The sequence below is a fragment of the Heteronotia binoei genome, chromosome 10 (assembly GCF_032191835.1).
Source record: "Heteronotia binoei isolate CCM8104 ecotype False Entrance Well chromosome 10, APGP_CSIRO_Hbin_v1, whole genome shotgun sequence".
Taxonomy (NCBI): domain Eukaryota; kingdom Metazoa; phylum Chordata; class Lepidosauria; order Squamata; family Gekkonidae; genus Heteronotia; species Heteronotia binoei.
The window spans coordinates 82,368,861-82,392,245 of NC_083232.1; the positions used below are offsets into that span (position 1 = coordinate 82,368,861).

Sequence of the window (23,385 nt, forward strand, 5' to 3'; positions counted from 1 at the left end):
TCCCACCCACCTTCGGCTCGCGAGGCGGAGGAGGAAAAGGAGAAGCGGCCGGGAGTAGCGGCAGCGCCGAGGGAGCCAGGGAGGCGACGCTGGCGGCAGAAGCTCCGTGAGGGAAGACGCGCAGGCCTCAGTCGGGGCCCGGCCGGGCGATGGGGCGCGTTTGTGTCAGGCGACGAGGCGGCCTGCGGAGGTGGTTGTAGGCGCCTGCGGGCGGCAGCTTCTCTGTGGCGTTTAATTGTTTGGACTCTTTCTCTGGGAGGAGGCCCGGATTCGTCCCGCGAGGAGGAGGCGGCCCTCTCCCCCGAATGGCGCCCTACCTCGCCGTCCTCCTCCCTTCTCCATCGCCTTCGTCCTTCTGCTGTTCTTTGTGGGCGCCTTGACGAGTCCTTCTCCTTTCCCGATGCCGAGCACCTCGGAGGCGGCGTCCGGAGGCGGGAGCGGCGGCGGCGTGCGGGGCTGGGGCGGCTCGGAGTCGCCGGTGGCGGAGAAGAAGCGGCTGCACCACCGCCGGCGGAAGCGCTACGCCTCGGCTCCGCTGCCGCCGCCGCCGCCTCCTCCTTCTGCCGGGGTGGCGGGCCCGGCCGTGACTCCTTCGCTGCTGTTCCCGCTGCTGCAGCCCTCGCTCCTGCAGCCGCCGCTGCCGCCGCAGTCTCTGCTGTTCCTGGCGGCCACCGGCGGCGCCGCCTCCTCCTGCTGCGGGGGGGAAGGGGGGGAGCGGAAGCGGCGCGGGAAGCGGCGCTCGGGCCCGCGGCACAAGCGGCGGCGCGGCAGGGTGGGGGGCGGCGGCGGCCTGCTGGCGGCCTCCGAGCGGCGCGGGAGCGGGGCGGGCCTGGGGCCGCTGGTGGAGGCGGCGGCCGAGGAGTACGACGACGTGAGCTCCCAGTCTGAGGGTCCGGGGGGCGGCGGGGCGGCCGGGGCGGGGAGCGGCGGGGGGAGCCCGGCCTCGTCCTCCCCCGGCGGGGGTGTTGGGGGCAGCCAGGCGCGCCCGAGCCGCTCGGAGTCGGAGCGGGGCAGCCGGCGGGCGCGGAGGGAGCACCGCAGCAGCAGCGGCCGGCGCTCCCGGGAGCGGCACCGCGAGCACCGCCGGCGGGGGGAGGACAAGGAGAAGTCGGCGGCGCAGCAGGAGGGGGCGGCCGCGGCCGCCAGAGGGGGAGTCGAGGCTTCCTCGTCCTCCTCCAAGTCCCGCAGCCGCCACAACCACAGCGGCGGCCAGGACCGTGAGGGCCCCCGGAGCAGCGGCGGCGGCGGCAGCGACGGCCGCAGGAAGGGCTCAGTTGCCTCGCCCAGCAGCGGAAGGAAGGACCGGGACAGTAAGGCCCACCGGAGCCGGACGAAAGCGGCCAAAGAGACTCCCTCGGCCTACAAGGACCCGCCCAAGGCCTACCGCGAAGACAAGGCCGAGCCGCGGGCCTACAGGCGGCAGCGGTCGCCCCCCAGCCCCTGCCGGGATGACAGCCCCCCGGCCCACAGGGCCTCGCAGAGCCAGCGGAGTCGCAAGTCGCCCAGTCCCCGCTCCTCTCTCAGCCCTTACCGCCGACGATCGCCCAGCTACAGCCGTCACAGCTCCTATGAGCGGGGTGGAGAGGTGTCACCTAGTCCCTACAGTAGTTGGCGCCGGTCTCGCAGCCCCTACAGCCCTGCTGTCAGGTGAGTCCCAGTGGGGAGAGGTGTGCTTGAGGGAACACAAGATGCAAGGGATCTCCCCCCCCCCCCTTAGTAGCTGTTAAAGTATGATAAGAACCCTCCCCCCCCCCTCAAGCAGCATGGATAGGCAGACTGCTTAAAAGGGCTTGCTATCAGTGGGGCTACTCTTCTATGTCTGGTATTTAGTTGGTGCAGTTTGACAGATTTGAGTTCCCATTTATTTTGACAGACAAACTGATGTGTTATCTGCAAACTGCCACAATTAGAGGGGGAGGGTCTTGGTAAAGCAGATCTCATTTAGGGTTGATTGTAAATGCAAACATATGCAATGTATTTTCTAAGGACATGCAGCAAAATAAAGATTTACTGATAGGAGTAATGTCGCTTAAAATATATAAAGTTCTTTTGGGAACTGAGAAACTATCTGTATCATTGCACTTTAACAGAGAGCTCAGTTAGATTTTGCGGCTGGAGTTCAGATTGCACTGCTTTACATTAAACTTCTCAGCCAACTCTAATGACCTAAGTACATTTTGTGTTAGTGATATGGTCTTAAAGCATAAGTTAAGTATAAATTATTTGTTAGATTTTGTCAAGAAGCATTGAAAATGTTATTCATAGAAGTAGTGGGATAGGGAAATTCTCTAAGCAATTCTGAGTTAATTGAATCTGTGATCGCTGGGTAGTTTTGACCATGTTATGTTTGATAACTTGTATATTAAAAAGTCTTTGTCTCTTCATAAGAAGATAACAATAACAAGGCAAGAAATTTGCTAAAAATGTGCAGTGTGATCTTGTGCATGCTTATTTGGAAATAAGTACGATTTGGATAGACCTTATTCCCTAGTAAATATTCATAGGGCTATAACCTTAGTTGAACAGGCTTTGAAATAGCCACAACCATAAAGCAGTGAATTGTTGATTTCCTGTCTTATAAATCGGATAGGTGCCTACTTTGCCAATGGATGTTGCTTTTTTCCCTTCTTGAATAGTGTCTCTTAATCTTTCTTCTGTATGCTGAAATGCCTAGGAATGATTTTGCTGAGCTTTCCACTGTTCTTTGGCCTGGTCTTGTCTTTTAGTTTTTCGGACTTTGTGATTGTGCTATGAATGGCAGTTTTTATTTATGGAACTGCCATGGAGGTGAACATTGTGAAATGCTCTGTATTGGGATATTTGAGCCTCTTTCACCTAGACATGCAATTAAATTTTCCTCATGAGCACTCACTCATTTCAACTCATTAACGATCAGAAGTCCAGAGAGTTAGAGAGGTGATCTTCAAAACTCTTCTGTATTACCCCCCCCCCCAAAAAAAACATTGATTTGTGCCTCCTTCATCTGAATTTTAATGGGTGACCATATTTTTATAACCAGTTTTAAACCCCCACTTGTGATTGAATTTTTCTGGTTCTGTAGAAAAAAGATAATAGTTGTCTAGCAAGGATGATTCAGTTTAGAGCATTCTTTTATCATTCAGTGGTTTGTTCTAAGTTCAGTGTATTGCAAATACAAGTTTGCTGATCTAAATGGGAATGAGGACAGTTGTTATTTGTATGAATTATTTTTTGCATAACGAATGGGATATGATGTGGGTGGGAGGAATGCAGCTAGAACTGATGTCAAGAACATCGTGTTTTGCGCTTGAGTATACTATTTAATCAGTGTGGATCATGCTACAACAAGGTAGGGTATGAGGGTAGACACCTGTGTTGGGGTAGATACAGTTTTCACATTTCTGCTGTAACTCTCCTTCCCCTTTCCACTTTTCTTCCTCCCAACACCACTAGAGAAGGTTGTTTATAGTGCCAGCAGATACTAAAAGTGTACACCAAAAATTGGTCCATGTACTAACTTTGAGTCATGTAGTACTACACACTAACTCCCCAAATACATTATGTTTAATTTGCCTTTGATCAGATGTCATTGTTTTCTGAAACATTTTACCCTCTTATCTAGTTAAAATCCAGTCATCTGTATTCTGTGTATTTGTTGCCCTAGAAATGTGTTGGAAATTAAGAAGATACAGGGGAATCTATTTGTACTATTAAATCTGAGGAAGTCCTTCCTGGCAAAACGTTTATTGTTCAGAAGTTTTTTTTGTAAGGGCAGCAGCCTTCAGGACAGGCCCTGATCTACTACATGTTTTTTGAGGGGGTGGCAAAATAAAATTTTGGCCAATTTGGTGTAGTGGTTAAGTGTGCGGACTCTTATCTGGGAGAACTGGGTTTGTTTCCCCACTTCTCCACTTGCACCTGCTGGAATGGCCTTGAGTCAGCCATAGCTTTCGTAGGAGTTGTCCTTGAAAGGGCAGCTGCTGTGACAGCCCTCTCAGCCCCACCTACCTCACAGAGTGTCTGTTGTTTGGGGGGAGGGGGGGGAGGTAGAGGAGATTGTGACCGCTCTGAGATTCAGAGTATAGGGCAGGATATAAATCCAATATCATCATCAATTAAAAGATGACACCTCCCTATGGGCCTATTCTATCTATGGGTCCATAGAATAGACTCCATACCTACTTTGGCGCGTTCCCACCCTCCGGCAGTGCCTGGGGCAAGAGCCCCCTCTGCTCCCCCCTAGATCGACCCTGCTTCAGGAAAAGGGCAGGGGAGAGGCTTTTGCATGCAGAAAGTCCAGTCCCTAGGATCGCCAGCTAAAAGGCTGTGGAGATATGAAAGACATCTATCTACCTGAGACTCTGGAGGGCTAGTGCTAGTCTGAGTAGACAGTACTGATCTTGAAGGACCCAATGGTCTGATTCAGTATAATGTGGGCTACCTGTGATTATGGGACTGTTTGACATGGTTGTCATAGCCCTGGGGATTTGTCCTAGGCAAACATGCTGGTATTTTGACAGTGCTTTCTTATAGTGGCTTTTAATTTCTTCCAGATGGTGGTTCTCTATGTTGTATTCTGGAACTGCTGTTTGCTTCGCAACTTCTTATTCTGATTCTTAACAGGGCTGCATGACCACTCAGCAGTAACCCATACATCTTGAGTGGCATTCAAAACTTACAGAAGTGGGGTTGGCACTCAAGACTTTTATTTGAGACTTGGGGAGCGTATGATGATACTGTCGGATATTTGGGCATTAGGTAATAGTTTAAACATGAAGACTCTCTGCACCAAGTTAAGATGTATGTATGTATGTATGTATGTATGTATTTATTTATTTATTTATTTTATTCGATTTATATCCCGCCCTACCCCACCGAGGTGGGCTCAGGGCGGCTTACAACAGTAAAAGCTAACAGAAATCGGTTTAAATATGATTAAAATTATACAATAAAAACATAAAAACCTAAAAATACATAAAACTCACATCGGTATACACTATGCTACATTTTCCTTAAATCAGTCCTTCAATTTCCAATATTCAGTAATCTGATGTTTGAGATTTAGTATTCGGCATTCTGATCACAATTAATTATATATCCTGAAGTCTTGAAAACATCCGCCTTGGGTTTGCCACATTGTTGATCAACAGAGGCCTTGTATGAAATGCTATAGACCTAAAGGATAACAGGAACTCTGAAGGGTTACTTTTCAGCCTGCACCCCTTCAGTTGTTCTCCCCTTGCTCCCAAACTATTGTATGGAAGTTGATGGCAATAAATGCTACACCACTGGTGTGCCAGATCACCTCTCCTTTGAGTATTTCATCAAGGTGAATTGTTGGAGGGAGATGGAGGCCACTTCTGAACTCCCATGTAAATGGCTCCATTGCTGTTTTTGTTTAATAAACACATCACCGTTTGATAAGATACTTCTTGAAATAGCACAACTAGAATGATAAATGTGTTTGTTTGTATAGAGTTCTATAAAATTTAAGTAAACCATGATATGCCATTCATAATGTAATTGAGTTTCTGGTCAGAGGGCCCACCCAGAGATGCTCTGTAATGTATTTTTAAAAAACACGTTCAGCTTTTGAAAAATCTTTTTCCTTTACCTCATTATTGAACTAGAGACATTCCTATGAATCTTAATTTGTAACAGTGTGAGAGAAGGCTTTATCTTGACTGCTTAATTCTTCAAGTAGGTAAAAGCATTCTAATGTACTTGAACAATGCCATGGTGTTAAATTGCTTGCTATTGTTCTTTACTAATGCTGATTTATCACTGTTATATCTAATCTGCTTTGATCCCATTTGTGAACTTAATTTTTGAAAATCATTTGCGTATTAGCTTTGCTTTGCAAAAGAGAACACCACTGTTCTTGAACATGCTTATTAAGAGACAAATTGGAATCTGCAAATTGTTTGCGTTTTTATGAATGAGCTCCACAAGTGTACAGTACATGGCGGGGGCAGGGCAGTGGATAGAAGTTCTAGAGCTGCTTCTTTTTTTGCCACTGGCAGCACTTTCCTTTGGATAGATTCTGATACAGAGTGTCTCTTGGCCTGATATTCAGAAGAAGCTGCTCAGGGAGGTGTGAGGTGCTGAACAGGGAAGTGGGACATTGAAGCCTTTTTTGCATGTGTCATTTGATTCAAGTCTCCACTGCGAAAGCAAAACACTTCATTTGGGCTGGATCATATGCCTCCTTTCTGCCAGGGCAAGAAGCATTCTGTTGGCAGAAAGGGCTGTTCTGATGTAAGAAACAGTACTCATTTTGTGTGGCTTTAGTCCGTGCAGGTACCTCAGCTCCTGGCATCAGCATTTCTGTGCTAAGTGGCTGCTGAGAGAAAGCAGGACATTTGTTCCAATACAGTACCTGCCTTCTAAGTATTAGCTTATATTGAAAGTATTGGTCACTGTTTAGCCAAATCTAAGCTGTTAAATCTTATTGATTTCAATGTAATAGCTGATGGTCACAGGGAATCCAATTCCAATTTTACTTAGAAGTAAGTCCCAATGAATTCTTATTTATTTATTTATTTATATTTAGACTTATATCCCGCCCTTCTCACCGAAGTGTCTCAGGGCGGCTGTAGGAACGAATCTGTTTGCATTGTGTTTCTTAATTTTATCATGTGTACACATGTTTTAGTCACATTCTCATAGTATTAAAATATATAATTCTGTTTAATTTTTGCAAAATATACTTTTTTCTATTACCGTAGTAGAAGATATGATGGAAGTTTTACTAAATTTGATCCATCTGAGAGATTACCTCCATTTACTAAAATGGTGCTAGTTTCAGTACAAAAAAAAAAGAAAAAAAGATGGCGTTCAATGATCTTAAGCATCCACTAGATCTAACATCTCGGTGATAAGCAGACTTAATAGCACCTCCACTTTGTTGGCCCTCATTCAGCCTATTATGCCCTCTCCAGGCACCTGTTTAGAGCAGTATAACATGTGAATACATAGTCCTTAAAATGCCCTAGTCCCATACGGTGTAGAGCAACCAGGGTACCTGTCAGCACCTTTCCTGGTGTCCACCAATTGTTTTTACAAAGTGGGTGGGGATAGGTGGGGCTTTTGCCTAGCAAGGCCACCGGAGATTTGATAGGCTGTGCAGATATTTTCATAAGTTGCTTTGGCAGCAGCTGCCACAACAGCATAAGGCTTTTCACTGTGTGACAGAAGGTAAGCTGTGGCTGCCATTTGCATTGTTGGCTATTTTGTGGTTGCACCCACCACAGTGTGTTGGAATTCCAAAAGTGCCCACAGGCTCTGTAAAGTTGGGGATCCCTGATGTAAAGTGTAAATAGTACTTTAAATTAGAACATTTGGTGGTCATCCATGTCCAAGTAGAATATATACCAGACAGTAATTTTACCAGATGGTAATTTTGCTGCTCCACTTGGGACTAGTGGAAGTTTCCAAGTTGTCTTTTATAAAGACACCCTCCAGCCACCACAGTATAGCATGTGAATGATCAGTATAGCACGTGGATGTGGATGATCATGGCCCCCATCACCCTTTTTGAAGGTAGGGCTGCATCCAGTGAACCACCTGAAAGATGACAAAGGTGCACTGTATGAAAGAGAGGATCTGAGCCTCCAATAATAAACACTGACTTAATAGCACCTCCAAACTGTGGGCTTGTCCTTTCAGGAGGAGTGCGGTCCCATCCAGAACAGGCTGACTCTTTAATGGCACCACTGTGTTGTACAGATTGAGCTTCAGTTTGTTGGCCCTCATTCAGCCTATTATGTCCTCTCCAGGCACCTGTTCAGAGTATCCACTTGCTTATTATTGTAGCTAAGTATCACAACAGACATGTTCAGGATAAGCTCTGGAGAAAGTAATCCAAATGTTGCAATAATTGAAATCCTTTTATTAGGATCAGCTAGCACTTCAGCAGGATAGTATGCAAGCTATCAGGTTCTCCAGAAATCTTCATCAGGTTGGATGTTCAGTATAGCAAATGGATGGGAAGGGAATCATGCCCTGACTCATTTGTTTCCTCATTGGGTTGTGTGGTGCAAAAAAAGTGAGGATGAGAAGTGGAAAAGGACATATGCCTCCCCTAACATTGTACTGAACTTACTAAAGAATTCTGGAGAACTTGGAAGCTTGCTTGCTACTGCGTGATTCTGGATTTAATAAAAGGTATTATACTACTGCTGCAGATGAAAATCCACAGCTTAGTGAAAGTGCACATTTTAGGTTCCACTCACTAGTTAAAGGACCTCAGGTAGCAAATGCCGGGAAAAGTTCTGTTTTGTCTGAGGTTCTGGAAAGCAGCTGCCCATCAGAGTTTACAGTACTTAAAGATGCCAGTGGTCTGACGGTATCAATTCTTATTTGAAGGGGGTTTTTTACCTTATGGATGAACATGGTTGCCTGCAATTTTTGCATGTTTCTTCGTGAAGGAATTTTGAGGAAGCTTTTCTGTAAATGTTAAAGTCATAAGATGAAGAACAGATTAATAATTGAAATTACTGACATGATGAGACCCTTTTAAAATTAACACCTGCAATGCATATAATTTTGTTGAACCCTAAAATTTGCTCTTTGCTTGTGACGTTGGAAGTACATAAATTGATCTAAGGTGGACTTGCATTGTTCAGGTATTGTTTATTGAACTCCCCTTAGATAATACAGTTTATTTTTATGTCTTGTATAGCACTGTGGTTCTGTTAATTGACATGCATCAAGCTCTTGTAGCAGCATCAACCTGAAACATCTATAGCCCTTACAATTATTTTATAAATTGAGTTTTAGTTAATGAAGACTCAGGTTGTAACTTCATTTCAGTAAACAGAGGATTCCTGATAAGGAAGAGAATAAATGGACTCAAGCATGAGCAGTGCTTAAGTCCTACTGAATTGCTCTATATGAGTGATTTTTAATAGATATTGATTTAAACCAGGCTTCAGGCTTCTTACTAAGGGTTAGGTATTTGACTGGTCCAAAAGGACTTTTTCAGTTTCCTGGGAACAGGTTAGTATTTTTAAAGCAGTAATCTTACTGGGGGAGTGGGGGCGGGGGCTAAAGACTGCCTCTCCCCATATATGCCTTGTTGAGCCTTGTGCTCATTGGATCAGCATTTACTGGTGATCCCCAGCCGAAAAGACATCTGTTTAACCTCAACAAGGGCCAGGGCATTTGTCTGAGGTTCTGGAAAGCTGCTGCCCATCAGAGTTTATAGTACTTAACTAAAGATGCCAGTGGTCTGATGGTATCAGTTCAGACCTTCTACAGTTCTTCAGGGCTTGTAGGATTGAGCTATTCTGCCAGGCTTTTGGGTGAGGCTGCGGACATCAAATGCCAAATACCATCTGCCCTCTCTGGTTATCATCTGTCATCATTTATAAGATCGACAGATGACAGTCCTCGTCTTGGCTTGGCTAAGAGCAGGGCATTTACTATCTTTTAAACTAGATGTTATTGGGACATCATTGTCTGAACGCCATCTTATTAGGGTGACAGTTTTATCAATTTTAATGTTTGATTTATTGTTTGACTCTAATGTTGTAACCCACCCTGAGCAGAATAGAAATTGAATAAAATAAATAAATAAATAACAACAGCCTATATGCTTGATCCGTTTGTTTTTGTAGTTAGCATCCCTATTGTGAAACAATGAAATTAACTTTAAAAATGAAATTGTAGCTTACCTTTGCCATTGCTGTTGTCCATATTTGGAGATGGCTGCAGAGAAAGCAGGCAGCCAGTAGAGAAATTGATATGTTAGGTTGCTCCTGCCTACTGTGGTTCAAGTAGCCCTCATTAACAAGTGCCAATAGTAAAAAGTTAAACTGTTATCTATACAGTGGCATTATTGACATAATTGTGTATTTGATGGTAGAAAGTGTGGTCACAGCCATCTTATGCTGACCTGGTAGGGTTTTCAAGGCAAGAGATGAACAGAGTGGTTTGCTATTGTGCCTGCCTCTGCACAGCGACCCTGGGCTTCCTTGACTCGGAGTCTTCCATCCAGGTATTCATCAGGGCTGACTCTGCTTAGCTTCCAAGATCCAATGAGAGCCTGGACCATCCAGATGTGTAGCCATTATATATTTGGTTCCACTTACATAATAGGAGGGCAGGTGACCAGCGTACCAATCTTATTCCTCCTTGAACTTAAGACATTTCTTCAACAAAACTGCATACTAATTACTTGATGGGCCACATTACAGTGATGATTGACAACAAAATATACCTTTGAGTGAACCATGAGAATATGCATATGCATATGTATTTTCTATACATACATTGTCTTTAAGGTAAGAGTATTTAATAAGGTGGAATCTGTGATTTGAATCCCAGCATCTGTAGTGATTTGGAAAACTTTGACATTAAATGAAGTCCATCATACAGTGTGTGTGTGATCTTTTGCAATTTCACTTCCAAAATACAAATAATTGTTTGCATATTTTGTTTTTAAATTATGTAGAAAAATAACTTTTATAATTCTGGGTCATGTTGAGGACATTGATTGTTTTAATATTATAAGTTTTACCTTTGTTTGTTTTTTGTTAAAACAATTTTCATTTAGTAACAGTATGGTAACAATATCTTATTCCTGCATCATTAATAACTTCTTTTTATCTATCCCATATATTACTTTCTAACCACCCCTCCCCCCGTTACTTGACCCCCGCCGGTGTTATTTACTTATAATACTAATATTAAAAGGTATCCTTAACTAATAAAAACAAAAATTTACATTCTTCTTCCTTCCAAGACTTAATGATCAAAAATTGTCCATTGTCCTTTTATTTTCCACTCTTTTTCTAAATATCTTCTGAACCTTTTCCACTAAAGCTTGGACTCTTTAGCTTGGAGAAACGTCGACTGCGGGGTGACATGATAGAGGTTTACAAGATAATGCATGGAATGGAGAAAGTAGAGAAAGAAGTACTTTTCTCCCTTTCTCACAATACAAGAACTCGTGGGCATTCGATGAAATTGCTGAGCAGACAGGTTAAGACGGATAAAAGGAAGTACTTCTTCACCCAAAGGGTGATTAACATGTGGAATTCACTGCCACAGGAGGTGGTGGCGGCCACAAGTATAGCCACCTTCAAGATGGGTTTAGATAAAAATATGGAGCACAGGTCCATCAGTGGCTATTAGCCACAGTGTATGTGTGTATATAACATTTTTTGCCACTGTGTGACACAGAGTGTTGGACTTGATGGGCCGCTGGCCTGATTCAACATGGCTTCTCTTATGTTCTTATGTTCACTCCATCTTAAAAACTTCTAAGTCATAGTCTCTTAAAATTCTTGTTAATTTGTCCATTTCACTCCATGTCATAACTTTTACAATCCAATCCCATTTCTCTGGTATTTTTTCTTGCTTCCACAACTGCGCATATAATGTCCTAGCAGCTGAAAGCAAGTACCAAATTATAGTTCTATCTTTTAGAAATTTTTCCATTTGTAATCCCAACAGAAAAGTCTCTGCAATTTTCTTAAATTCATATCCTAAGATCCTAGAAATTTCTTGTTGAATCATCTGCCAATACTTTTTTGCTCTTTCACAAGGCCACCACATATGGTAGAAAGAACCTTCATGTTTTTTACGTTTCCAACATCTGTCTGGCATATTATTGTTCATCTTTGCCAACTTTTTAGGAGTCATATACCATCTATACATCATTTTAAAACAGTTCTCTTTAATACTATGACACGTCGAAAGCTTCATAGAGTTCTTCCACAAATATTCCCAAGTTTCCATCTGTATTTCTTTATTTACATTTATTGCCCACTTAATCATTTGAGATTTCACTACTTCATCTTCTGTAGACCATTTTAAAAGTAATTTATATAGTTTTGAAATTAATTTTTTTATTGTCTCCAAGCAGAACTCTTTCCATTTCTGTTTGCTCTTTTCTTATTCCTTCCGTTTTAATATCATTATACACCAAGCTCTTAATTTGTTGCATTTGGAACCAATCATATTTATTATTCAGCTCTTCAGCAGTTTTCAATTCTATTTTGCCACTTTGTATTTTTAATAGTTGATTATATGACAACAGCTTTTCTTCACCCGTCTCAGCTGTTATTTTTATTACTTCTGCTGGCACTATCCATAACGGTTTTCTCTCATCTCCATATTTCTTATATTTCATCCATGTTTTTAGCAAATTATTTCTTATATAATGGTGAGAGAAAAAACCATCCATCTTTTCCCCCCCATAATACATTTAAGCGTTCCAGCCAAATTTATTTCCATGACCTTCCAACGTTAAGAGTTTTTTGTTTAACAGCATCATCCATTCTTTTATCCACACTAAACAAAGTGCTTCGTGATATAATTTTAAATCTGGTAATTGGAATCCACCTCTCTCTTTTGCATCTGTTAAAATTTTCATTTTAATCCTTGGTTTCTTCCCAGCCCACACAAACTCTGAAATTTTTCTTTGCCTTCTATTAAATTGTTTACTGTCTTTCACAATCGGGATAGTTTGAAACAAATACATTATTCTTGGTAGAATATTCATTTTAATTGCAGCTATTCTGCCCAGCAATGACAAATTAAGTTTATTCCATTTTAACATATCTTCATCCATTTTACACCATAGCTTCTCATAATTATTTTTGAACAAATCAATATTCTTCATTGTTATCTCCACACCCAAATATTTTACCTTAGAAGTAACTTCACAACCCGTTAGCCTCTGCAATTCATTTTGCTTATTTACTTGCATATTTTTACATAGAAGTTTTGATTTTTCTTTATTAATACAAAGTCCCACCAGTTTCCCATATTCTTGTATTTTAGCTAACAACAAAGGTGTGACTTGTATGGGATTTTCATTTATAAACATTATATCATCTGCAAATGCTCTATATTTGTAAATAAATCCTTTTACTTTTAATCCTTCTATTTCTTTATCTTCTTGGATTTGCATCAGTAAGATTTCAAGAGTCATTATAAACAACAGTGGGGAAAGCGGACAACCTTGTCTTGTACCTTTGCTAATTATCATGTCTTCTGTAAGATCTGCATTTATACATAGCCTTGCACGTTGTTCAGTATATATTGCTTTTATCATCCTTATAAAGTTTTCCCCCAACTCCATTTTCTCCATTACTGCAAACATAAAGTCCCAATTTAAATTATCAAATGCTTTCTCTGCATCCGCAAAGAATAATGCTACTTCCTTTTCTGGATGTCTTTCACAAGCCGCCCTGAGCCACTTGTGGGAAGGGCGGGATATAAATTCTAAATAAAAATAATATTCTACAATATTTACAACCGTTCTAATATTGTCTCTTATTTGCCTTTTGGGGAGAAACCCCGCTTGATCTTCCTTTATAAGACTGCTTTGAACGAACAAATTGGGACATCTTTGAACATCCAGACCTAGAGTGTTATACAGATACAGTTTTGGGGTATATGGCCCACTGTATTGATACTGTTACAACAAACAAGTGTATTCGAACCTATCCAAATCAAAAGCCATGGATGACTGGCACTGTTAGGTTTCTCTTGCATAGGAGATATAAGGCTTTTAAGTCTGGGGATGCCTCACTTTACAGTGTGGCCAGAGCAAATTTGAAGCGGGGTATTAAACAGGCCAAAGCTGCATATAAGGGCAGGATAGAAGAATGGCTTTCTCAGAATAATTTGAGACAAGCCTGGCAGGGGATTCAGCAGTTAACTAATTTCAAGGCGCTAAAGGCTAGTACGAATGGAAAGCAGGAGCTGGCAGAGGAGTTAAATACTTTTTATGCCCGGTTTGAAGTGGATCAAAAGGAAGCGGAATTACTAGTAACATCATCATTGGGGACCGAGCAAGGTGCTCCTTTCGTTGTGAGGGAGCACGATGTTAGGTGTATAATGAAGGCAGTAAATTCTAGAAAGGCTGCAGGTCCTGATAATATCCCTGGTTGTGTGGTAAAGGAATGTGCAGGGCAGTTAGCCGGGGTGTGGACTGAGATTTTCAATCGTTCTTTGTCACAATCCATTGTTCCCACTTGTTTGAAGGCTTCCCTTATTGTCCCAATACCAAAGAGGACGCCAGCAAAGGTTTTAAATGACTATAGGCCAGTGGCCTTGACTTCTGTGATAATGAAGTGTTTTGAACAATTAGTTCGAAAATATATTATTTCCTGCCTTCCTGTTATTTTTGATGAATATCAGTTTGCTTACAGGAAAAATAGATCTACTGAGGATGCTGTTAATACTGTTCTTTATACTGCTTTATCGCATTTGGATAAAAAGGGGACGTATGTTAGAATGTTGTTTGCAGATTTTAGTTCTGCTTTTAATACAATATCACCCCATAGATTGTTGTCTAAGCTTAAAGATTTGAAGCTGTCGGACTCTATATGTGAGTGGATTTTGAATTTTTTGTCAGGTCGTTCACAAAAGGTTAAAATGGATGGATATATTTCCTCCGTGAAGATCTTAAATACTGGCACCCCTCAGGGATGTGTCTTGAGTCCACTTCTTTTCACTATTTACACATCTGATTGTGTTTCCAGCAGTCTGAGTAACAAAATCATTAAGTATGCAGATGATACAACGTTGGTAGGGCTCATCTCTGAGGATGATGAGTCTGCGTACAGGAGGGAAGTTCAACAGCTGTCCCTTTGGTGTAAAGTAAATAATCTTATTTTAAATATAAATAAGACGAAGGAAATTATAGTGGATTACAGGAAGAGTAGTTTGGACACCCAGCCGTTGTTTATTGATGGTGTTATGGTAGAACAGGTGACAGAATGGAAGTTTCTGGGAATTACCATGAAACAGGATCTAACATGGGGGGCAAATACTTTAGCTCTAGAGAAAAAGGCCCAGCAACGACTATACTACTTAAGACTCTTAAGATCACTACAACTGTCAGGGAGTCTGCTGGTTGCCTTTTATCGTAGTTCCATTGAGAGCATTTTATCTTATTGCCTCTGCGCGTGGTTTGGGAGCTGCACGGAAGCAGAGAGAAGGGTGCTCCAAAGAGTGACGAGAAGAGCACAAAAGATTTGTGGATGTTCTCTCCCCTCATTGGTGGATCTGTATAATATGGCATGTAAAAGGAAGATACAAATGATCCTAAGGGACCATACACATCTGGGCCATTTGCTTTTTGAGATCTTACCGTCAGGTAGACGATATAGAGTGTTGAAGGCTAGGACAAACAGATTTAAGGACAGTTTCTATCCAAGTGCTGTGGTTAGGTTAAATGCAGGGTTATGAAGGATTATCTGTTTTAGATGTATTTAATGGTTTAAATGGTTTTAATGGTTTTATGAATGTTTAATGGTTTTATGAATGTTTATTTAATGGTTTAAATGGTTTTAATGGTTTTATGAATGTTTATCCGTTTTAGATGTATTTAAATGGTTTTAATGGTTTAAATGGTTTAATGGTTTCAGATGTATTTAAATGGTTTATGAATATGTGTGTTTGATGTGTTGGTATGTTTGTGGAAGAGCACCTCATTTCGTTGCTCTCTTTTTGTTGAGAACAATGACAATAAATTCATCTATCTATCTATCTATCTATCTATAAAATTTGTCAAATGTTGTTTAAGCCGTTCTGCCAAGATTCTTGTGTATATTTTATAGTCATTATTTAATAGTGAGATTGGTCTATCATTTTTTACATTCATGACATCTCTTCCTTTGGAATCAACAAAATAACAGCTTCCTTCCACGTATTTGGTATTTTCCCATTTTTTCTTATCATGTTAATCAATTTCTGACATTTCGGTATTAACTCCTCTTTGAAGGTTTTAAAAAATTTAGCTGTATATCCATCTGGCCCAGGTGCTTTTCCATTTTTCATTGCATTAATTGCTGCTTCAATTTCTATTTTTTCAATTGGATCATTCAAAACTTTTCCCATATTTTCTGTTAAGGGTGCTATTTTAATCTTTTGTAAATACTCCTCCATCTTTTCTTTTCTTTATTTTAACACCCTTAAATAATTTGGCATAATACTTAAAGAATTCTCTTTTTATTCCTTCTTGATCTACCACCTCTCTTCCCTCCACCACAATTTTATTAATAATTTTACTTTCTCTCTTTTTCTTCAGATGCCAAGCCAAATATTTTCCAGGTTTATTTGCTCCCTCAAAAGATTTCTGCTGCAATCTTTTCAGATTCCATTCCAGTTCTTTATTTAACAAATGACTCATTTGTGTTTGTAATATTGTAATCTCCCTCATAATTTTCTTTTTCCCTGGCCTTTTTCTCAGTTCCCCTTCTTTTTTCTTTATTTCATTTTGAAAGTCCAGCATCTGTTTTTCTTTTTCCCTCTTGTCTTTATTATTCAATGCAATCAGTATTCGTCTCATTACTGCTTTATAAGCATCCCACACCGTCTGAAATTCTGTATCTTCTTTATCGTTTATTTGGAAGAAAGCTTTAGTTTCATTTTCTACAGATGTCACTATTTCTTCTGTAGTAAGTCTTCATTCAATCTCCATCTTCTCGACTTTTTAGACAATTTTGTAATCCACATTATTAGGTTATGATCAGCCCCTATTTTAGGTAAAATCTCTATTTTCTTTGTTATAAGGCCTAAATCTTTAGTACCCCACAACATGTCAATTCTGGAAAAAGTTTTAGGTCTTGCTGAAAAAAAGGTATAGTCCCACACTTCAGGATTAAATTTCCTCCGTATATCCTCCAAATTTTCTTGTTTGACCAATCCAAAAAAAGACTTTGGCAATTTTCCTTCCTTATTATTTTTTTCCCCCAGACCTATCCAGTGTGTTCTTAATTGTTCCATTAAAGTCCCCCATTATCAAAACTTGATCATATGTTACTTCATCATGTTGTTGTATAATGTCTTTTAAAAAAGCATCCTTTGCTCTATTTGGTGCATACATTCCCAGTAACAACGGTTTTTTGCATTTAATATTATTTCTACCACTACAAATCTTCCATCTTTATCTTTAAACACTAATTTTGGGTCCAATTCTTGTTTAATATAAAAAAATCACTCCCCTTTTCTTCTGTTTAGCCATTGAATGAAATTCTAGTCCCAATTGCTTATTCCATAAAAATTTGTGATCCTTTTGTTTGATATAAACTTCTTGTAAACAACCTATATTACAATTTTGCTTTTTAATCCAATGAAACGTTGCCTTTCTTTTTTGTGGTGAATTTAGTCCATTTACATTCCAAGATAATAATTTGTAATCCATCATGGTGCAAATTCTTTATGTTCTTCATAAAATCCACGCAGTTCCTGTGTGCTTGTAATTGTAATCCTTTTTCCTTGTAGCTCAGAGCTCAAACCTTCAGGTATTATCCATCTATACCTCATTTCATTGTCCCATAATTTTTCTGTCAATTTCTTATATGCTCTTCTGTCATTTATCACTTTTCTTGGCAACTCCTTCATAATTCTTACTCTGTTGCCTCCGACTATCAATGTCTTTTCAAAGTTTTTATTCATGATTTTCCCCACCATTTCTTTTGTCATATATCTTATAACCACATCTCTTGGTAGATTATTTTTTTTGGCATATAGTGAGTTCACTCTATACATATAGTCATACATGTTTCTAGTCCCTTCAGGATCTTCCTCCAAAAAATTCTGCAATTATTTTTATTATATATTCTTTCAAATCAATTTCTTCATCCTCAGGTACTCCTCTCAAACGTATCTGGGTCTCCATCAATTTGCAGTCATTAATTGCCACTTTTTCTTGTATTTTTAACAAGGTGGAATCATGTACTTTCACTCTCCCTTCCACCTCTTGCACTTTTTTTTGATGTTACCACAGTCTCATTTTTGAGATCCTCTATATATTTTTTTAGCTCTTCAATATCTTTTCTGATTTCTTCTTTGGAAGCGGTTATCATCTCTTTAATCCCTTTCATTATCCTGGCTTCCATTGCATCTAATTGGTCCTGCATTTTCTCCAGTGAAGCAGTCCTTGCACGGGTTTGCTTGTGGTCTGACATGTAAAAACACCGAAAATTTTGACCTCACCAAATTAAATTTCAACTATCAGATTTAAAAGAGTGAGGCTTGCTCTTTCCAATAAGCTTAATTTCGCTGTCCTCAGAGCCTCCTGGGCTCAGATATTAATTTTTAAAGTTTTTATTTTTTCTAAAATGGCGGTCGTGACTTTCTGCCTCACTTTAAAAATTTATTCCTTTTTCCTCTAGAGGCTTCTAAAATGGTTATTAACAGTAATGTTCAATAGTATTTACCTTATAATCGTCACCTCTGTCGGCTCCACCAATTTTTAATGTCCCGAACACTTTAAAAAAATTATTTACATTTTAGCCTCCTAGCAATGGCTGCCGATGTTTTTCTATGATATTATAGTCCTAGAGTAGGCTGGCTGCTTCAATGATTTCCCTTTTCCATCTGATACTTCCTGCTTTGCTTGCCACCAAATCCTGTTTTCGCTGGTAGAGAGATCTCACAATACTTGACGTATTTCCTGTGTTGGCTGCGGGAGCTGCAAATCTATGATGATGGGGCTTTTTCTCCAAAACTGCAAGTAGACAAAACAATAAATTCCTTTCTAGCACTGTCCTTTAAATTTACAAAGTCCAAATTTTGCCCCTTCTCCCCTTCTTCCAAGCTTTCTAGATTTCAATTTCCCACCTTCTGATTTTATTTTGTTTAACTTTAATTAGTCCTGGAATGAAAGATAGCAATCTGTACCTTTTCTGTAGTTATCCAGAGCATCACCAGTCTTGTATAGCTTTAGATGTTTAGCCGTATCAATGAAGATTAGGATCCTGTCGAGCTTATGTCAAATAAATTACTCTGGAAACTTCTGCAGATGATGAAAATGCAACTCATCTCCGGAGACCCCTCAAAGGAGGCCCCCCCGGGACTTCCTTTTAGCCAAGGTAAATCTCCTCAAAGTTTCCTGTGCATATCTTGGACTGATCTCTGACTGAGAAAAGTAGGCAGTAGGCATTAGATTGCTTTCCACTACCTCGAACAGAAGTTCCAGCTTGCTCCCCTTCTGAGAAGCAGTTCAGCTCGGCATTTTCCAACCCCGGAAGTCTCCGTTTTACCTTAGTTTGTTGATGCAGTTACTAAATACAGGCTATTTTAAAGGTTTATAAGTAGCAGAAAAGCCTTTTAAATAAAACTCCAGTATATCTACCAGGTTTTCTTTCTCTCTTTAATAAATTGTTTTCAGTTGCTGTTATATAAAGATGTTTGCAAGTTACAATGATTATTCAAAAGACCTCTATCTTCTGAGCTAAAGGATTGTATAACATAAGTACTCTGACATAGCAATCTATTTTTTAAAAATCAAAATTCTTAGGTACTAAAAATTACTGAAGCAAATTTCAGATTTCAGGTTGGTTTCTGCTCTTAAGAATTTCAAAATGAGATATGTTCTTAATTTTCTGTCAACATAAAATCTGAGATACTTTTCCAATAGTGAGGCAGAGTTTAAAATAAATCAGAACTTTTTAATATCCCCAACTGCTGGGTAGATTTGGTAGCAGATTCCTACTTGCTAAATGATTCTGGCAAGGAATCCATTTCTCCTAAAGCATGGTAATTCATGGTTGTAAAAACTGTTCAATAAAGAATAAGACTGCTGAGTATAAAATGGACTGTAACTAAATCTTTACTCTTTTGAGCAGAAGATCAGCAAAATCCCGAAGCAGAAGCCCTTACTCGTCAAGGCACTCAAGATCTCGCAGCAGGCACAGATTATCACGATCCAGGAGCCGGCAATCGAGTATTTCTCCTAGTACTCTGACTTTCAAAAGTAGCCTGGCTGCAGAGTTGAACAAGAACAAAAAGGCAAGGGCTGCAGAAGCAGCCAAAGCCAACGCAAAAGCTTCAAATGCCTCTACGCCAACAAAGGGAAATGCTGATACTGGGGTGACCCTGCCACAAGCAAACAACCTAAAGGAGCCGAAGAAGCTAAAAACGGAACATGCACCTTCTCCTTCAAGAGGTCCAGCCTTGAAAAATGACAAGACAAAGACAAAAGTCCCAGTTCCAGAGGCAAAGGGAGAGAACAGTTTGATTGTAGAGAAAACTGTGAAGCAAAAACCTGCAGTGGTGAAGGAGAGTAAACCAGCCCCAGTGAAGCAGCCCACACCTCTGCCACCGCCACCACCACAGCCTGTTGCAGTAAAAGAGAAGAGCAAGCCCCTCCCTCCAAGTGCAACACCTAAGGAAAAGGAGCGACATGTTCCTTTGATGACTTCCACGCTGCCGCCTCTGCCCTTTCCTCCGATGCTGCCTGAAGATAAAGATACAGATAAGTGAGTTGCTGCTTGTTATGGTATAAATTCAAGTTGTGGACTTCTTTGTTTTCTGAAGATTTTTTTAAAAGTAAAATTGGATGCTCTCCTTTGTAATGAAGAGTGCTTCCGCTATGGAGGCCTTTGACAAACCTTCTCTGGTTCCAACTCCAGGCCCCAGATCCTGGCCACCAGTGTTTCTGGGGGTCCCCAGGCACATGGATGCAACTAATAATGCTCCTGCTCAGCCCTTTTACTGTCCAAAATCAGTGTCTATCAAAATACTAATTGTGGCTAGTGAAAGTAAGAATATAAATTTATTGACTTGGATTTCCAGTCTGATTTTCAACTTTGAAACCACCAAGAGTTTTCTCTTTTCCTCTTTCTGCAGCTTACAGGGGCACATGTCTGTGAAAGCAGTTAAAAAAGAAGTGGAGAAGAAATTGCGCCACCTGCTTGCTGACCTGCCACTGCCACCTGAGTTGCCTGGAGGAGATGATTTGTCTAAAAGTCCTGAAGAAAAGAAAACGCCTGCTCAGCCCCACATTAAAAAGAGGCCAAAGTACGTTTGTGTCTCCCTTTTTCTATAATGTACCTGGTTGCTGTGAAATACGTATCTAACTTTGACATCTGTATTTCACCTGTGGAATAAATATGGTAAATTGGTTATTCACCATCAGTGGGGCTTTAGTAAAGTTACGGTACCTTTCAATATTTTCACTCTTGCAGTAGGTAATTTCTGGATGTGCTGGCAGGCTGTGAAAGGCTTGTCATAGTAGCTCCCTGTGTTTTTTTCCTTCGTGCTCTGCCATTTATTGCCTTTCATTGTACCAAGGCTTTCTCTTCATTTTGCATCTATGGCTGTGAGCTCCCCCCTCCTCCCATTTTCAGTGCTGGAAGCTTAATTTTACAAAATGCTTCAACTCTGTCCTGTTTTATTTTAAAAATGTTTTGACTGGCTTGTTAAATGCTTGCCAACTGTGAGATTGTATCTTTTTTCTCTTTCTGTTTTGCAGTTCCAGCACACTGTATGGTGCTGGTTGCTTTTTGAGTAAGAAGGGAAGAATAGGATAGATACAAAGATTGAGACGTCTGGCAAATATGTAACGGAACAATTCAAAAGCTGTGACTAGGATTCAAGGGGTTACTTGGCCAAGTGCTTGGCCATGCTCAGGGAACTTACTTTTCTTCCACACTATTTCTGAAAATCCCCTCTATTTCAAAAATTACTTGCCATGCTTATGGGTTGTAGAGTAGAGAGCTGTTGGAGCAAAACAAGCTCAGAGGTGCATGAAACCAGTTGCATGATTTTCTGGGTGTTGGACAACAGTTAGAATTTTGCAGCAACGTTTCCAGTATTGTACTCAAGATGATACAAATCTAACAATCTTCTGAAGTTAGCTGTATCAGTAGTAGTAAAAGCAAATACTTTTTTATGATGTCACATGGAAATTGTCTTCTTTCTCTTTGTACTGTACTGTAGATAGTGTCACTTGGTGCTCATATTCAAGCGTTGATGTACCGTTTTCATGCTAGTATGTGAGAACTGTGATGTTATATTATCAGGGAGGAAAAATCACCAGTGGGAAAGGTTCTTAATGGCTTTTATCTAGACTGAAAGTATGTGTTGCTGTTTAACAGACTTTGGACTGTGAGGATGAGCATGATTTACATGGAGAAAATATGAAAATCCACTCATTAAGGTAGTGTCCTTGTTTTATTAGAATTTGTGGGCCACGCCATGGTGAAACAAAGCAAAAAGAAATTGACTGGGGAAAACGTTGTGTTGATAAATTTGATATCATTGGCATTATTGGCGAAGGCACTTATGGACAAGTTTACAAAGCAAGAGATAAAGATACAGGTAAGCACTGAAAATGTGATTCACACAGGAGAACTGAAGTTGAACAGGTTTTTTAATAGTCAAGATAATATACATCACTGTAATTCTTCATCGCTACAAGTAATCCCTTAGCTCTGCTGCTGAGCATAGGTAAAGTGTCTTCCTCAACAAAGCTATGCCACTGTTTTCGAAGAAGGGGGTGTGGGTATTCCACTGAACAGCTGTGAGCTCAGGAATACTGTATGTATTAGATAAAGAAATGTGAAGATTAATTCCTACATTAAAGCTGAGCCTGTCCACTGAAATTCCTGCAACCCAGTGTCATTTTTTTCTCTCCTGCAGAGGCAATTCCATCTGGTCATTGCGGAATAGTTTTGCAAATTATCTAAATGTTTATAACTGTGTTTGGTTATCTCCAGTTCCATGCTTATCTCCTGTCTCTTTTGAGTTGTGTACATTTTTATATTGTGGGCACTTTTAAATTATAAACCACTTTGGATGCACTAGTAGGAAGCCATATATCCTCAAATAAATGTCCAGTTCCATACAGTCAAGGCATTGGCTTCCCAGTACAATGCAAGACGAACAAATTGTGCAATTGGGATAGCTTCAAGAGCTCAGTGGAAGCATGAATAAGTATATCTGAATAAAACCGGTGAATGGTTTGTCTTATGTGAAACATGCAGCTGGAAGGCATAGAGAAATGCCACAGCTAAAATTAATATTTTCTGTTAGTAATTGGGGGGAAATATCTAATGTTTCTTCACTGGGGAAAACATGTTGATAAATTTGATATCATTGGCATTAGTGGCGAAGCCAGTTATGGACAAGTTTACAAAGCAAGAGATATACAGGTAAGCACTGAAAATGTGATTTTTGGTCATTAGCCAAAAGTTGGGATCTGATGAAACCAGATCTAAATACTGGACTTGACAAAAGACCTGTGATTTAGTGATAAACCTTTCTGAATAAACAGTTCAATCCTTTTGGAGGTCTGCAACTCTAAAATTCTTAGGTTCATGTTCCATACTACAAACCAGTTATTTCCACTTGCTGCATAAAGATATGTACACAGCTTTGGGCAGAAGCAGACAGTGGTTTTTGGAATCATGGTTATGTAGAAAGTTGTGTGCAAAACAACAACTTTTGTTATGCTTTTTTGTATGGTGGTCTGCAGCCACACCATGCACTCTGAAAGAAAATGAGGAAGTGATGATTTTGTTGCAGGGCCTGAGGGGTTTTTTTAAACTTATTTGCATATTTGTAATGCTGAGACTTGGTGTGTGAAGTATTCCTAACCATTTTTTGTTCTGCAAACAGAGTGGCCTGAGTAGGTAATAATAGTATTCTAGTTTT

The 23,385-nt window shown here is 40.4% G+C and overlaps 1 protein-coding gene across 1 annotated transcript in view; it reads left to right on the forward strand.

Annotated features, from left to right (window-relative positions):
- The first annotated feature begins 400 nt into the window (after nt 1-400).
- Nucleotides 401-23,385, forward strand: part of CDK13 (cyclin dependent kinase 13) — a 52,200-nt gene continuing 29,215 nt past the window's right edge. The window contains exons 1-4 of the mRNA XM_060247663.1: nt 401-1,647; nt 19,575-20,207; nt 20,578-20,748; nt 21,911-22,050. Of these exons, the coding sequence (XP_060103646.1) occupies nt 401-1,647; nt 19,575-20,207; nt 20,578-20,748; nt 21,911-22,050 (2,191 nt within the window). The remainder of the gene's footprint in view (nt 1,648-19,574; nt 20,208-20,577; nt 20,749-21,910; nt 22,051-23,385) is intronic.